Source organism: Chanos chanos, chromosome 8 (assembly GCF_902362185.1).
Source record: "Chanos chanos chromosome 8, fChaCha1.1, whole genome shotgun sequence".
In the NCBI taxonomy this organism is placed as follows: Eukaryota; Metazoa; Chordata; class Actinopteri; order Gonorynchiformes; family Chanidae; genus Chanos; species Chanos chanos.
This window is the reverse complement of record NC_044502.1, coordinates 6,521,408-6,538,569: the sequence shown is the minus strand read 5'-3', so window position 1 is coordinate 6,538,569 and position 17,162 is coordinate 6,521,408. Positions and strand designations below refer to the sequence as shown.

Sequence of the window (17,162 nt, the reverse complement as noted above, 5' to 3'; positions counted from 1 at the left end):
GCTGCTTGGACTGATCCACGACCAGCGTAATAAGTCTTTCGGACTCTTCACTGAAAATTCATTCAGTCCTGAAAAAAAAATATTAGACGCAGAAAATGTAGAAAACGACTCAGCGTCTTCGATGCTGGATTAAACAGTCAAACACAAGCAAGAGACCAACAACACCTCTTATTTATATCTTATAAAAGCACAACAAATAACGCACAACGTAAGGATAAAAACATCAGAAAACACAAGACATAGCGTGAATAGTATTCCATTGCCCAGAGCAAGAGCAGATTTATCGTCATTCAACTGACTTCATGAGGTTTTGTACTTTTTACGTTGTTTTGCACATCAAGCAGGTGAATGTGCACTCTTTGGATTTAATATGATCGGTTTTGCCAATATAACAACCCTGTTATTATACAGGATCGCTTGAGAGAATGGCCAGTTGTTTTGTGAAAGTACAATTGCACCCTCTAGTGTTCATGACCATTACTGACATAAAATGTGAGGTATGCAGATAAGCAATGTGCTTGGTATTGTGTAGTTGGCCATGAACCTCTGCCATACCGTGAATTTAACACATGAGAAAAGTTTTAAATGACAACCATTTCAGGCATAATTCAAAAGTACTCAGTTAAAACCAACAACAATGTGTTTAATACATTGTTAAAAACACTGTATAAATATTTGGTTGTACTATTCATACAAGCGCACACACACGCACACACGCCGAGCTGGAAACTAAATAAAAAAGATTTACAACAGATTACATAACCCAAACTCAGGAGCACTAAAAAGAACTGTCTTATTTAAGTGCTTCCATCCAATTTCCATTTACTTGACTGCAGCGCCATCATGAGTCAAATAAAGCAACAGCCAGTAAACTGGGCAGGGCAGCGAGTGGTGGTCCATGCAGTAACGGATATCGGATATAATTAATGATCACAACACAGCACAAAATAAAGGTAAGTCACCGGTGCGTTTTTGTTTTTCATTTCGCATCCATCGACCACACCCATCCTTCATCACCGGGTTTCAATTCGCGCTTTCTCAGATTAGGATGTCTGGATTGTGGAGGATGTGCAATTGGCTGTATTCATGTCCTAGTGCCTACAGCACGGCCTTTGCATGTTATGTATTTTAATGAGCGCAACTGTGCTAACAATTAGTAGCTGCAGTAATCCACTGGCGATTGATGTGTGCGTTTAGTCAGATTAGGGGTGTTAGTACATAATGACACTACTGCAGTGGTGCTGTATTGAAATCGGCCTTAAAACAGCTGTACGAGAATCTTCCGTGTATCCAGTGCGCTGATGTCAGTTTGAATGGTCGTCAAGGCTGTTATTACGAGGCTATGAGAAGACAAACGCTGGCAGGAGAAGAAACAGGCTCCCGTAAGTGCGACTCATCACGATCGCTGAAATGGGGCGCTCAAGCACAGTGATCTCTAGCTCTTTTGGTTGCTTCACGCTATATTCTGTCCTGTAGCCTATATGTTACTTAAGCGCAACGTAACACCGTTCATGTTTACTCATTGCTTAAACATGGTATTTCAATTTCCGTAGTCCTATTGACTGAATTCTCTAGACTAACTGTGGACTATTTTAAGATGCTCCTTTCAATTCAGAGGCTCCTCATAATTTAACTGTATCGCTGCCATTAACGACATGGGAATCGTATGCTACTAACCTTCATTTGAAAAAAGAAAAAAAAAAATCACTGAGGCCAATTAGTGAGGATTTTTAATTAATCTGTTTAAGACTATAGGCTACTACACCAATCGATTAGACTACTCAGCACGGCCTCACGTCAACACTGTCTACAGTAGCCAAAGGTATCATATGAAGTTTGCAGTTCTGTAAGTCATTTATTAAAACGAATCCCGTCTGCTTGATACTGCACTTTGTTTACCCATTTTAAAAACGGACGAAAAGACAGGTTCTTTTTCTGCTCGAGTGAGACTTGGGCGTTCTACCATGGACTCATAGTCTAATTGGATTGAGGAGTCCACTAGATGAACTGTGTGAGAGGGAATTATCCTATTTCTTCTGGAATGGGGGAATTCCGCGCTGTTGTCTTGGAGTTAGACAATATTTTGTTGGCAAGATACTTCAGTACATTATAGTCCAAAAAATGGCAAATGCTTAGAGTGAGATAGTAGCGCTTAGAACTTTGATCATAGCAGAGACTGTCTTGCGATTTGAGATGGCGATATTCGTCATTATTACTAATTCTTGATTGTAGCGTGACACAAGGCCACAGTTTCTTGCAACCATCTAAAATGGCCATCGTGGTGCCAGCAATAAGCAATAAGTCCCTGAAGTGTCCGGCACGTTGCCCCGCCCCTTATTTACATACGTTCAGGCTATGTTTTCCATTGGTCAATCATACCCTAACTCAGTAAACCTCTGCGATTTAGCCCATTCCATTTTTATGTAAATAAAAATTAAATGCATTTTTCCTCCTTTTTCTCAGTATGGCATAAAGGTTGAAGGTGAAAGAGTACTTACTGAGCAGATATGAGTCTGACTTCTTGGTTCCTTGTGAGTGGCGGGGGCATTCGTCACCGCCTCCCCCGTGAGATGATCTTCGTGGGACGGGATGACTGCGAGCTTATGCTGCAGGTTAGTCTGTCAACCGTCAAACTGTCAAAGTCTGATACAAAATTTCGTCCTAAACTTCTCGCTGTATTTCATATCTCCTCATACGTGGAAAGCAATGGACAATGATCCATGTGAATGTTTGCTTGTTCTAAGAGGACAACATCTCGGTGGTTTCAGGATCGAACATGTATCAGGAATCAGATAAAGCAAGTGAGCAGAATTTGAATGACAGATACTCTGGTGTTTAAGTGCTGGGTAATTCCCTACGGAGAGCCAAGGGAGGGCCGTGTAAAATCCAGTATTGGGGTTAATCCATCTGTTAACACAAAGAGATGACCAACATCTGGGGAAGCCCAACACTCCCCCAGTCCAGTCAAGACTTTACTACTTTAATCTGACACACAGCATTTTTAACTATAAATGTCTTTCTGCAGTCTCGGAGTGTGGATAAACAGCATGCTGTCATTAACTACGAGGCAGACACTGACGAACACAAAGTTAAAGATCTCGGTAGCTTAAATGGGGTGAGAGAGTTCATTCTTTTTGTGTGATTCCATATCATTAAAATGATTAAATATGTGATAACAGACTGTTACAAACTAAATGTATAAATGCATTTTGAAAGTGTCGTATAGCGTTGTAAAACTTACAAGCAGTTATTGCCGTTCGCTAGCTTCCCTTAATGAAGTCATTCAGTAATTCTGGGATCACTTACCGCCATAAAAGTGCTAACAACAAAACATATGATGAAATTAAACTGAGGTGTGTTATTAATCACAATCTGCATTCCCCTTCAGACATTTGTCAACGACGTGCGAATTCAGGAGCAGGTGTATGTCACTCTGAAAATGGATGACAAGCTGAGGTTTGGTTATGATATCCTTTGAGCCGTGGATTGACTCTTTTTCGCATTAATCTAAATTTGAGAAATATGATGACAAGCCGAGGGCTAAGTTATGCTTGTGGTTCGGCTGCTACTGTACATTAAAAGGATTTCAAATAGTATTTCTTTGAGCGAGTGTGGAAATTCTTTTTTTTGGGGGGGGGGGGGGGGGGGTTGAAATGCATTGTAATTTCTAAGACAATAGGGTTGAATGTGGCATTTCTGTATTTCTGTTAATTCTGTTAATCTAAATGTAGAATGTGTGCGCTTGACAACACATTCGTTTTATTCCTTTTATAGTTATTCGTCATACTGATTACTTCGACTGTTCAATTGCTCGTGTTTTTTTTTGTTTGTTTGTTTTGTTTTGTTTTTTTTTATTTAATTGTCTCTTCTCCAGTTCTGTTAGAGTGATTTTGAACATAAATCAATCATGCTCCATTTATCTTTCCATAGTATAACAGATGTTACATTATATTTTTATGACTGCGTGTTAAGAGCAGTGCAGCTGTGGAGCTAAGAATGGATATGAAAACTGGGATTAGCGTTTACATCTCTTTAGCAAAGAAATTCATCCATCGGACATATACCGCCATCCTTCCTTAACCACGTCTTACATACAAACCTATTCACAGTGGTACGGGGAGAGCTACATGTTCCAGAGGAGGCGCTGAAGGTAGGACTGTTTTTGAAAATACTATAGCAAGACTTCAGATATATTCCATCAGTGAATCAGGACTTAATTAATGACTGTATGGACAGTCAATGAATTTACCTTCGGGGTTCACGCAACCTCCGAAAGAGTGACTGAATCCAAGTTCATCCACTTGTTTTATCTGGCATTATGATATCGTTTTTGATTGGCTGTCTTCCCAGCCATTCTTTTTTTCTGTTTTTCTTTCCTAATCTCTTTTTTATTGTCTGCGTTAGCATGAAAAGTACACCAGTCAGCTTCAGCTAGCTAAGAAACCTGCAGATGGAGGAGAGGTGAAGGGGGCAGAGGGCAATCCTGAGGGGGCATCCAAGCCTCCAGAGCCAACCAAAGGGGAGGAGAAAGCGGCAGGTGAAGAAGGAGAAAAGGATACAAAACAAAACTGTGTTTGGTTTGCACCTCATAAAATTCACACATAACGTTAATTATGGGTGTATATGGAGGACAGGACCTCAGGATAAAACAATATCTCTCTCTTTCTCTCTCTCTCTCTCTCTCTCACACACACACACACACACACAAACACAAACACAGAGAGAGAGAGAGAGAGAGAAAGACAGCAGAGAATATGTCCAATATGACATTCAACAGAAATTACGTTCCCCCAGTCGGTAATGCATGAAGATTTAGAAATAAAATAACCCCAAATGTTGAATGATTGGTTTCCTTCCTAGTGGACACAGCAGTGGTTCACAGAGGAACCCCTCTGTATGGACAGCCGTCATGGTGGGGCGATGGCGACGGAGATGATGGGAATTCAAGAAAACAGGAGACCAAGACATCTGACCACAAACATGCCAAAGGTAGTGAAACAGGTAGGCTCCTGGTATACATTTTTACCATTAATTCTGTGTAGTTTGATCAACTGCTTATTGAATGACAGCTTATTAATCAGCTCATTAAATAATTATTATGAACTTATTGGCTTATTAAGCTTCATAAACGGTGCGACATGTCTGTTTACATCCAATATCTTGTCACTGTAGCAACTTATGTTCTCATACAAACTACCCCTATGTTGATGTTATTTCAGGGTTTGTTTGGTATGCTATTTACCCCAAGTATTTACCCCATTATTTGAAATATGTTACACGTTCCCCGTCAGCTGAATGTACAGATGTGTAGAGCATTTAACCATGACACACTGTGTAAAAACACAGGTAATAAGGAGTCAGTAAAGCAACAGATGGCTTCTGAGGTTGTGACACAAGCCCAGGCCTGCCAGGAGCCGAGCTATTTTGAGATACCCTCCAAAGAGACTCTCCCAGGGGGGGACGGCGCTTCTGAAAACCCCCATATGCACCCCGACGGAGCCGCGGCACCCCAGCCCGCCCCCGGCCCGGAGACGGGCGCCCACGGCCACGCCTCCTTCACTATTGAATTTGACACCGCCGCCTCCGGTAAAGTAACGGTGAAGGACCGCGTCGCCAAGGGCAACCAGGATCACCGTCAGCGGGTGAAGAGGGGAGCCGGAGAGGAGCTGAGCGCCCTCCAGGCGGCCATGGTCGCGGCAGAGGTCAAAGTGGCGGACTGGTTGGCACAGAACGAGCTGCCGCTGGCGCGCTCCGAATCCGTTGCCGAGGACGACGGCGACAGCGTCAAGAGTGACGTGCCCGTCCAGTTGAGGAGTCTGAGAGGTAAAATGAGGCACAAGCTAAACAGGGATGCAGAGGCTAATGTGTCGATTTATGCTCTCACGCACACACACACACACAGTCACACACACACACACTCGCACACAGAAACAGTGGAATACTTATTTTGTTACAGGTCACAAGTCATATTAAAGTCACAGGCCCTAATGTCACATGTTTCACTTTATTTCTTTCTCTGTCTCTCTTTGTCTCTCCCTCCCTCTCCTATCTCCTCCTCCTCCCCCCAGGCAGTAAACATGAGGATGGTACACAAAGCGACTCAGAGAATGCTCTGGGAGAACAGCTTAGCAGCCGAAGAGCCTTTCTGCAGGACCGTTGCCGAGGGCGACCGGGTGTTTACAGGACAGAGGGTCCTTTCACGGCCAGAGAGGACCTGTATCAGGACAAACCAAAGAAGATGGCTCCGGTCGGAGGGGAAGCTGGCGGCGGTGGCGGTACATACCACTCTGCCGCTGGTAGGGCCAAGATCACCCCTCATCACAGAGAGCAGGCCGCGGGCTGCCGGGAGGGTCCCGGCAGGGGCCATGCGGATGACCAGAGTGACAGAGGCACTTACACCATTGAGCTGGAGAATGGAAACACAGAGGAGGAGGAGGCCAGACGCATGATTGACAAGGTAAGTCTGGGCTAGGGTGTGACTGTGATTACAGTTGTAGATGTTTGGTGTTTGGGAAACAAGCCACACACACACACACACACACACACATCTATATATATATATATATATATATGTATATGTATATATAGGTGTGTGTGTGCATGCGTGTGTATATAAATATATTTAAATATATATGTACTGTTGAGATTAATAGATTCATAAAGAATTCAAATTAAAACTTTTTTTGTTTTGTTTTGTTTTTTTTTTCATTTGCTTAATCTTAAATTCACCTCTTTAATTCAGTTCTTCCTAAAGCATAATTATGGCTTTGTTATTTTGTGCCAGAACTCACTGTCCTTTTGTTTTATTGCATTATGGAAGGAAATGAAATAGTGCGGTGTGTGTACGTGTGTGTGTGTGTGCGTGTGCGCGCGTGCGTGTGCGCGTGTGCGTTTATGGATTAGGTTTTTGGCGTGGAGGATAACCAGGCCCTGACAAAGTTACGTTATCCTGAACATCAGAGAGACAGAGTAGGCATCTGTCCAAGAACTGGAGCTACAGAAGCTAGAGGAGTTGGCCACGTTGCTGCTGAAGTAAGAGGGAGCAGAAACATTTCCAACAATTAGTTCAGAATAATAAATTTGTTACTGACTTGTAAATAAAACTTTAATGATTTAATGACTATGTTGATCATAATGTGCGGCAAAGAAAAAGAAATGAAACATATTTCAGAAATGTTGATTTTGGATGTCTTAGTGCTGACAAGTCACAGTCACAAGCAGTGTATGATTGGATTAGTTGAAATTCCAGTTATTTCTAGCTATTCCAGTAGGACAAACAAGATTTCTTTGTTTCTAATTCTTGTTTTAATGATATATATATATTTAACGTATGCTTTCACCCCTGTTGAATTTCCATTTCCATTTAGATCTTCCTCTGTTCCTTGAATTGTTGTTTTTTAAATTGTGTCTTGACTTCTTTGAAGGTTTTGCCTGAGGACCTGGTTGTAGTGGGTGGTCCAAGGTGGGTCTCTCAGTGGGCCAGCTTAGCTGCCAGCCACATACGGACAGATCCAGAGGGTTCTGGTGCTGAATCGCATGTCTTTGTCAGTGATGAAAAAGGTAATTAGCAGCTCTGCATGTGTGTTGTCATGATTATGACATGAAACATGATACATTTTGTCATTGCTGAATATCACAGTGCTTCCACTCCCTTTTCTTACTCCAGACAAGCCCTGCACAAAAAAAAAAAAATGCTTTCCCCCAGATTTTCTTGATACAGCTTTTTTGTGACACCATGTTGACTGACAAATATTCTGAGATATTCTGTGCTCTTGATAGCGTGTGTATTTTTTTTTTTTCATATTTAAGTGTTTCAACCTTTTCATGCCGCAGATATATCCGAGTCTGGATTTTCCAGAAGCTCTGCTTCATTCTCCTCTACTGGTCAATCAGAACGGAAAAGAAGGACGCTCCCACAGGTCCCTTCGCAAGAGGATTCAGTCCTGGAGGTGTTGGCCCCTGAGGGCCCGAGAAACCGGCCTGGAAGGAGAGCCCCATCTTCAGAGAAACAGGACAACGAGAGTCAGGAGAAAGAGGACCAACTCCGAGGAACGTCAAAAGCAGCACACAGGGTGGCAGGAATCAGCACAGGAACCGCCGATATGGGCAGGGGCAGAGGAAGTAAGCAGACGTCACCTAAAGCGTCACAGGAAGCTCGCCACAGTGCCGGTCAGCAAGGGAGCCCCAAATCAGCAGGAGCAGGCGAGAAGAAACAGGAGGCTGGGAAGAGGAAGAAACAAGAGGAAGACAAGGAGAAAACGGGGAAACCTCTCCTCAGACAGGAGAGCTTCACAGTAGAGAGGCCGAGCACCAACGTGCCCCTGGAACTCATTCCCTGCATCGATAGCACACAGCCCAGGGAGATGCCCAGCATCACAGAGGGCATCGATGCCACCACCCTCATCAAAGACTCGGAGGCGGTGGCGGCTTTCTTGGAGACGACTCTGTCAGACCTAGCCGATCCACCCAGCTACTCCCTGGAGGGCTCGTTTTCCCCCGAGTCTGATATTGACACCACCAGCACTGTTAGTCAAGCTGGTGGGGAGGCAGGACGCAAGGTAGTCCAAAAGAAGCGCACGGCTGGCGGCCCCCCCCAGGGAGAGGAGCGCATTTAGCTCAGCAGCAAACAAGGGCACAGGAGGAGCAGGAGCACAGGAGCAATCAGACAGGAAAGGAAAATTCCAACCCTCTGGCCAGACAGGCTCCCGCGCTCGCGCTTGGGCGTCGCTTGACCTCACAGACGATGACATTAACACCTCCTCTATGCCCTCCGACGTCCACTCCTCTCAGCGGGAGAGGGTCAGCGCCCGGGCCCATGGCCGGGGTCAACCCTTGAACCAGAAGGTGGATACATCGAGCGGTAGGGCCAGAGGGGGGAAGGCGACTACCGCGGCTCCGTCGTCGACAGGGTCAAAACCGGCCACGCTCCCGCGGCCAAGGCAAACTCGGGCTTCGTTGCTGAGGCGTGCTCGGCTGGGTGACACCTCCGACACGGACCTGGCGGACGTGGACCGGGTCTCTGTGGCGTCAGAGGCCTCTACAGCGAGCTCCACATCCAGGCCCTCAGCGGGTCGGAGGACCCTGTCGCGGATCGAAGCGTTAGCCCAGCCCCGGAGGCCTCGCGTGGGCTCGCCATCGGCACGCAGCGACTCAGAGGCCACCTCCGGCCGGAACAGGGGTTTTGCCTCTCGCCCGGCCCCAGAGAGTGCACTGCGACTGGGGCTGAGGTCCACGGCAACCCCCTCCACTGTAGCTGTACCAAGAGCCAGGGCCAACAGTGCCTCCAAACTGCCTGATAAATCAGGGGGTTCTTCTTACGTCCCAAGCACCCCAGCAAGTAAGTCTTTTAAAGATACATTACCTAGTTCACTGTTGCATTATAAATGTGTGACAGTCCCATACAGATCGTACGGATAAAGCTGTTATCTTGTAGTTGCACCTCTACTGAAATGTTTTGACTATTTGTGATAAACAACATAAATACTCTGTGATGTAGTGGAACCTGTATAATCGTGATGTCTTTCATAATACCTTGTCTTGTCTTCAAAGCTAGTGGAAGGTGGCGACGAGTGCCCATTGAGTATGCTTCCACTTCTGAGGATGAGTTTGGGTCAAACCGACACCCGTCCAAGCATACCCGCCCTCGCCCCTTGGCACCTCGTGTGTCCCAGTTGGGCGGGTCCGCCCCTGCCACGCCCAGCCCGAGCGGCCTGTCCATGCTCCGGCATCAGGTCAGAGAGCAAGACGACTACATGAGGGACTGGACGGCACACAGCGAAGAGATTGCGAGGTAGCTTCCTCTAACACCATCATATGACATCTGTAAAACAGCAACAACAACAACAACAAAAAACAGGGTTACATTTGTTATTGTCATTGTTAAGTACAGCCAAGAAGCGTACCGTCATCAGATTTATGAAATTCTCAGTTAAAGCCTCCTTTGTATTCTGGGTTGCTTGCGCTGTTTCAGGATCAGTCAGGATCTGGCTAAAGATCTGGCCATGCTGGCACGTGAGATCCATGACGTTGCCGGGGAGATCGATTCGGTTAGCCCCTCAGCGGTGGAGCACGCAGCTGCGGTGAGCGAACGGTGCCAGGTTCGTCGCTCTTTTCAGTCGTGATCATCGGTCCGTCACTGACTTCGAACGTCTGTGCCTTTTTTTTCAGGCTGATGATCACGTTTTCACCGACAGCCAGGGCAGCACGCCGGAGATCAGCGGGCGACCCGTGGAGCTCCGCCCACGTAGTTCCAGCAGCCAAGAGTCCCGCGATCCTCGAGCCATCCGCCGACGCACCTGGAACCGAGATGAGGTCGGTCAAAAATTCTACTGTGAAGTCTTAACTGCTATGTTATACCCTGTGTTTACAATTTATAGGCCCCTACAAACGTGCCTACATAATAATGAGTCCAAGAATTTTTTTTTTTTTATCAAATCATAGTTGAATTTAATCAGTCTCTGTTAACTTCAGGCCATCCACAGAAAACTTGGTTTCACTTATATTGCAAGACGGTTTGAAGATGCAAGTCACAGTTTTGAAATTGCTACTAGAGTAGTAAGAAAGCTGAAACTCCAGTCACTTTAGGAATGTCATGCCATGTACTGCCACTAGAGGGAAGTCTTTTTATGCCATGTCACATTACAAAGAGTATAGAGGGACTGCATGGCATGAATTCATTAATAGCATGTTAGAGCACTGCTTAAAAAGTTCAGATCTAATGCAGGTCCGCAAAGTACAGGTCCTATATGTCCTCTGATACTTGAAAATATTATTTACAAAAATGGGATTTTATATATATATACATCATCATCATCAACATAGGCTCTTATTTCCCATGTGAATGTAACTAAATTTCATTTTGTGGAAGCGGCAGAATCTCCATACATCTCTTTGTCTCATTCCGAAAGGCTGTGTTGGACAGTTTGCTCCTGGCATCAGTATCCCAGCTCTCAGCCAAAATCAGACAGGGTGTTGACAAAACAGCTGGAAAAATTAGGTATGCATATTCGTTCTCTATAACCTTTTCTCTGGGGGTGGAGGGTTTTAAAAGACGTTGAGTTAGCCGAGTTTCTTTGAAGATGCGGATTGCTCTTGAGTAAGTGCTCGCCCTGTTCCCTTGTAGAATTTTATTCAAGGATAAGGACAGGAATTGGGAGGAAATTGAGAGCAAGCTACAGGCTGAGAATGAAGTTCCCTTCCTGAGGACATCCAATCAGGTGAGGTTTGATCACATTCTCAGTAGAATACACACACACACACACATGCACAAAGACTAAATCTGACAGTATTTTAACTCCCCCTCCTCCAAAAACTTCACAACATTTAAAGGTTTCACTGGGGTGTTTAAAGTTGTACAACTTCAGTAGAGAGCCTGAGGATACGGACCAAACTCAGAGCTTTCCTGGAATGACAGTACAAACTTTGGATCATAAATATTTCACGAGTTTTTTGTAGCCACATCTCAGCAGCTGGTTTTGAACATATGTGAGGTTTGGACTGTTGCACTCGTTTTGCACAATTATTCACACACTCACACACACACACTCACACACACACAATCACACACACTGACACTCACACACACACACACGCACAGCAGAGGGGAAGAAGAGGGTGCATGATAGCGAATGCCGCATTATTGTGACAATTGGATTCTATTTTTATGTAAAAAAAAAAGACAAAATGACTGCATTTAATGACTATTTGAAGTCATTTTGCTGGTTTCATTTTTTTTTTTATTTCTCCATGCTGTTTCACTCAAACCCTCTTTGAGGAGTTTCATTCCATTCAATTTGTTTTAATTCATTATTTGTTTACTGTGTGTTTGTCTTTCACCAATGAACCTAGCGGTTTATGCTCCAGATTCTCGTGCCAGAATGAATCGGTCTCCCGACTTGGCCAAGATCTTTGAGATTTTTCACGAAAGTCACCGTGTAGATGGATGTTAGTAATTCTGGTTACTTTATTTGTGCGACAAAAGATTTCAGACATTTGCTGTTTCCGTGACTTAAACAGATAACCATCCCAATCACCAACACTGGTGTCAGTGGAACTCCAGCCAAGCGAGGCCTCACTCTAATTAGTCTTAGTGCCTGACTTACGACATGTCACCATCCTTGCTAAGATTAAGCCTGAGAAATACTGCCCATACCCTCAGGGACAAGACTGTAAATCTAGTGCAAGCTCTGATCTTGGCCTGAGAAGACCTTGTCTCGCCACACTAGGATATAAGCACGAAGAGGAAGAATGATCACAACTGTCACAAACAATTGGGTTGTTGACAAACAAACAAGCGCTCTGCTTCCCCTACGCACAGATAACAAGAAATAACGAGAGATCTCTGTCAGAAAAAGCCTCTGAAGTCTTGCTTCAATACTTTGCGTACACTGTGCCTTTAGTGAGGCGACGATAACTATGGAGAACCTTCATGAATGGGGGATTAGGTGCAGTTAAATGATGGATGAATATTTGACAAAAACTCTGAGGTAAGACTTTTGGGATTTTTTCTTTTACTTTATTGCTCCACAGGAAATCTCCTCCATCCTCAGGGACCTGAAGAGCGTTGAAAGACAGCTACTTGGTGAGCAAACCAGACTGACTATGGGCAGTAAAATTTAAGATGCTTGAGTCTGGAATTATATATCGTGACTCAGTATTAAAACATCACTAACACTCCAGTTTTCAGCCAAAAAAAAATGGTTTATGGTTGTTGGTCACTACCAAATAACTTGTTGGTTTGTAAAAACCTTTTTCTTTTTTTTTCCACTTGTAAACCTTGCATAAATGACTTACGGCGATATCATAAAGTCCGTTTTGCTTGCATGCAATGTTAATGCTGTGACAAGTCCAGACACATTTCACTTAACTACTTAAAGCATCATGAGTAGGATTTCAAAGCCAGTAACCTCTTTACAGTAGATACATTACCCTCATGCTAAACATCATAGTCTGATAACATAACTCTCTCATTGTCTCCACTACAGTGATTGACATCATGGTGGATCCAGACGGTACATTGGATGCTTTGACCAGCCTAGGACTGACTAGTCCACTCATGTCTGATCGGAGGGTCAGCCCTGGATCACAGGTCCCGGTTACATCCCATCCCTCGGGGGACGGAACGGCTGGCGCTGCCCTTGAACCTACCGCTTCGTCAGTCCATACCGAGGTGGCGGAGCGTGACTTCGGCCCCCATGTGGACAGCCAGCCAATCAGCAACGAGCAGAACACTGCCGGTCAAAAATAAACCGCAATTGGCGGGTTTAAGAGGATAAGACGGACGCTTGAAAATCAATAGGAAATCTCTGACAATGATCCTACTTTCAGCTCTGGACCAAGGACCAGAGTCGATGGTTGAGCCCATGTGGGAGTCACTTAGCGTAATAAAGCAAAACCGCCTGATGCCCCAGACGTTACGTGTAATCTTGGATTTATTTTTCAGAGATTTTTGAAATATACGTCAACTATACTACCTTATATTGACCGTTATTTTACAAATGCATCGTTCGTTCTGGTTCTTCCTTTCAATAATCAGCAGTACTGTAGATGTGAGTTGGAAATAGATCAGCAGTGTCCTTACCTTGAATGGAAAATGCACTCTGTTTCATTAAATGTGTCCGGCTGTAGTTTTCCTAAGACTGTATTACTGTAATCGAGGTATAGATGTTGTTTTTTGTTTTGTCAGTGGTTCAAGGATCCGTATAGCAAGTTCTCGTTTACATGTTAAATGATCCCAAAAGCAACATTTGGCAAGCTTTGTCAGCCCCGATGTCCTTGTAGCCAATCGCTGCCAACTGTGTGATAGATTACGACCCTTAGCCTCATACAACAGTAATCAAGCTGTTGTCACGCAGTGTTATCAGTGACAGGACGTTTTAATCGATTAAGGCTCGTTTGGAGACGAAGAAGCTTCAGTAACCCGCCTATGACCAAATAAATGGATTTAGACAATAGTAGCATAATTGCTAAAATGGCGGCTAGCCCTGGTATAACTTTCCCAGCCTGCTCCAAATCCCTTTCTTTTATTTATGGTACGGCTAAATGCATCCAGTGTATTACTTGTAAAGCCCGAGTATCATGGTTACAAAAGGAAAAGAACAAACTACTTTGACTTGTAGCTCTTTGCCTTTCCTTGCTTGTTTTTAATGTTAAAATTTTCCTTTTTAAAAGGCCATATTGCACATCCCGAGATGAGACACCGCTTTTCTCGTAGCCACATTATATCATTCTACCCTTTCCCTCCCCTGTAAACTGACGCACAGAGGGAAAATGGATACATTTTAATGTTGGTGCGTATTATATTGTATAAACCCCGTCACAGTAGATGATGGCAACAGAGTATGAAAATTATATCTTATTATTTTCAGGTGTGTTTTGTCACAAAGTGCCCATTATATGAAGATCATATGAAATGAAATTATGGAAACGCTTAAAAAAGAGGAGTCGTAAACATATGTGGTTTTGCACATTCTAAAGCTAAGCTCATTCATTTCTCAGAACTACAAACAAGAGAACGCTTTTTTTTTTCTTTTCAGTTCAAACCTACGAAGCTTGTGTTGGTGGAATTCCATCAGATACAACTGTGAGCGCTGGCTTTTGCTCCGTCATCGTTTCGCAGCTTTTAGTTCTTAACACCATATGTTCCGAACGACTTTCACACCTCCAGAATTTTCAAATAGACTGTGTTCACCTGGGGGTGGGAGGGAACACACACACATACACAGACATAACCAGAGTGCTCAGATGCACAGCAAAAGCCAGGGCACACACACACGTTTCGGAATGGAATCGAAATTGAGAAGTGTAGGAGTCTATGCAGGACATATGAATCTAGCATGGTAAATATTTTCCGCTCATAGCCAACGTCTGCCTCATACCAATGTGGTGTTTACACATGAATGTAAAAGAAAATACAAAAATTTAATAAAGGACTTTCATATCCATTAATATGCAATTGCCTCGCCTCGATCAGTTTCTTAACATCCTCGCTTTAATCTGATGTGTGATGTGACTTGTGCTGTCTCCCATTCCAGCCACGTGTCCTGTGTAGAGCGTGTCAGCAGGATGAGTCACTGGCTAATTAAGTCTCTATCTTTCTGGTTCACATTCCCAGTTCCACCCCAGTTTGCTTTGTTTCTTCCTGTGAAATCACCATGTAGCAAAGTTCTTGCCTCACACAATCCAATAACTCTTTACACCACCTTTATGTGTCTCTTCAAAACACATTCTGTGCTGCCTGTGGTATGGATAATCCCGCCCAATCCCAAAGCCCAGAACCTAAAGCCTGATCAACTCAAGTGAGGCTGTGGGGATGCCTCACTGAAGAGCCAATATGAGATAATGCCAGCTACACGGGGTGTACCACACACACACACACACACACACACACACACCTTTCTCCCAAGCCCTTCTGTCATTTGTTAAAATAACAGAAATTCATTGTATCTAGGACTCTGCAGGCCTTAGCTGTCCTCATAACTGAGGATCCAGAAGTATTCCGCTTCACTTCCCTAATCCCAGCGTGGCGTAATTCCCTTACCAGTCTGGCATAATACCAAAGCCAAAATTTACAGTTAGCCGGATAACACTAAACCAAGAGTCGAGATTATTCAATACAAATGTTCTTACGATTTCTCATAGTGGGAAATTTTGACTGTTGCTTGAATGTTACTGAGCAAACTCACCCTTGTCCAGGCTGGGGAGAGTTTTCAGTACACCAGTTTGAAACTTCCCGTACAGGTCCTCTGACTCACGGGACATTAGAATATATTGTGTGCTTACTATATTTCACTGATATACTTGGATGTAAATCCTTCACAGGACACACTAGAATATACTCGTGGTGATAACCAAACCTCTTTCACACTGCTTTAATGGAATACAGACAAGACTTTTCTATGCTTAAATTATCAACAAATATAAAATGCCAGGATCACATGCCTACAAGCTTAGATTATTAGATATGAATCTTTTTTAATTTATTATTATTATCATCCTAACAACTATGTCTGGTGTCGTATAACTACACGTTGCGCAAGACTGCTCTTGCCAAGCCCTTCTTACTGCGGTGAACAAGACGCACCGAATCTTAAATGTTTGTCTCTTGACCTGCAGCGTAAACCATTAACATATTCTACTCAGTGTATCGACAGTTGATTATTGCTGTTGGTCTGTTGTGGTCTTCAGGGGACCAGAAGGGAAAAAAAGAAACCATGACGCTGAGTCAGGGGTTTGATTTATGCTAATGTACTGTGAAAGGAAAGGATATTAGTATTCACAGTACAAAGGGAAACGAAGAACTATTATGGGTCTGAAGCTATGGCATTTAAGAGGAGAGTTTTAATCTAGGGGATGGCAGAAAACAAGTGCGTTGGTGTGGAAGTTAGATGGTCAGTGTTGATGAATTAATGATTACGCCACATCAGTCAGGGCAGCGCATTAGATTTATTAGGAAGGGCCCCCCCCCCCCCCCCAAAAAAAGCAAATATTGACAAGTCAGTGTAATCGTTTAGAGGGATGATGTATGAGTTTGTGTTTAGTAATCAAGGTGTGATTTTTCATTTGGTGAAGACTGCTGTTTGTCGGTTGTTTATCCTCTGCCGTTTCCTCGAAATAATAAAACAGAAAACGATTCAATATAGCACGACAACACAATATTTCACTCTGAAACTGCTTTTCCTTTACCGTTTATGAGTCTACAAGTATTGTACCTACAATATAGCAAAGTATATGTGGACCTGATTTTAGAAGTTCTTATGACTAACTGATGGTTATTTAACAGGAAATAGTAACTAGAGTTAAATACTTAGCATGATTAAAACAGAGCAGTGCTGCACCCTAGTTCTGTGAACAGAGAACTAAAGACTGGGCAGGGCAGTGTGCTCTTTGCTTGTGTCAAATGAATACTTTATCGAGTTACCCTGCAGCACTTTGAGAAGATTTTGATATGCGGTGATGCATGTGGTTGTGTGTGTGTATCTCTGTGTGTGTGTGTGTGTGTGTGTGTGGAGTGTCCGTTCATGTATGCTTCTGCATGTGTGTGTGGAGTGTGTGTGTGTGCGTGTGTGCGCAACAGAAGCTTTAATGTTTGTCAAACACACACAGACACACACACACACACACACACACACACACTACAGAGACACATTCAAGACTGAAGAAGA

The 17,162-nt window shown here is 43.8% G+C and overlaps 1 protein-coding gene across 1 annotated transcript; it reads left to right on the top strand.

Annotated features, from left to right (window-relative positions):
- The first annotated feature begins 2,507 nt into the window (after positions 1-2,507).
- Positions 2,508-13,246, top strand: cep170ab (centrosomal protein 170Ab). The gene is made up of 19 exons (XM_030781837.1): positions 2,508-2,612; positions 3,026-3,115; positions 3,389-3,467; positions 4,092-4,150; positions 4,405-4,537; positions 4,861-5,001; positions 5,362-5,823; positions 6,069-6,457; positions 6,904-7,032; positions 7,425-7,560; positions 7,876-8,586; positions 8,624-9,341; positions 9,554-9,790; positions 9,971-10,076; positions 10,168-10,311; positions 10,908-10,996; positions 11,123-11,216; positions 12,529-12,580; positions 12,984-13,246. Exons 1-19 carry the CDS (start codon positions 2,508-2,510, stop codon positions 13,244-13,246), a joined length of 4,137 nt encoding a protein of 1,378 aa, XP_030637697.1.
- The last annotated feature ends 3,916 nt before the right edge of the window (positions 13,247-17,162 follow it).

Coding starts and splice junctions, on each gene's coding strand:
- cep170ab (XM_030781837.1), top strand. CDS start 2,508: ATGAGTCTGACTTCTTGGTTCCTTGTGAGTGGCGGGGGCATTCGTCAC. Junction 5,824..6,068: donor CCAGTTGAGGAGTCTGAGAG/GTAAAATGAGGC, acceptor TCCTCCCCCCAG/GCAGTAAACATGAGGATGGT. Junction 9,342..9,553: donor CCAAGCACCCCAGCAAGTAA/GTCTTTTAAAGA, acceptor CTTCAAAGCTAG/TGGAAGGTGGCGACGAGTGC.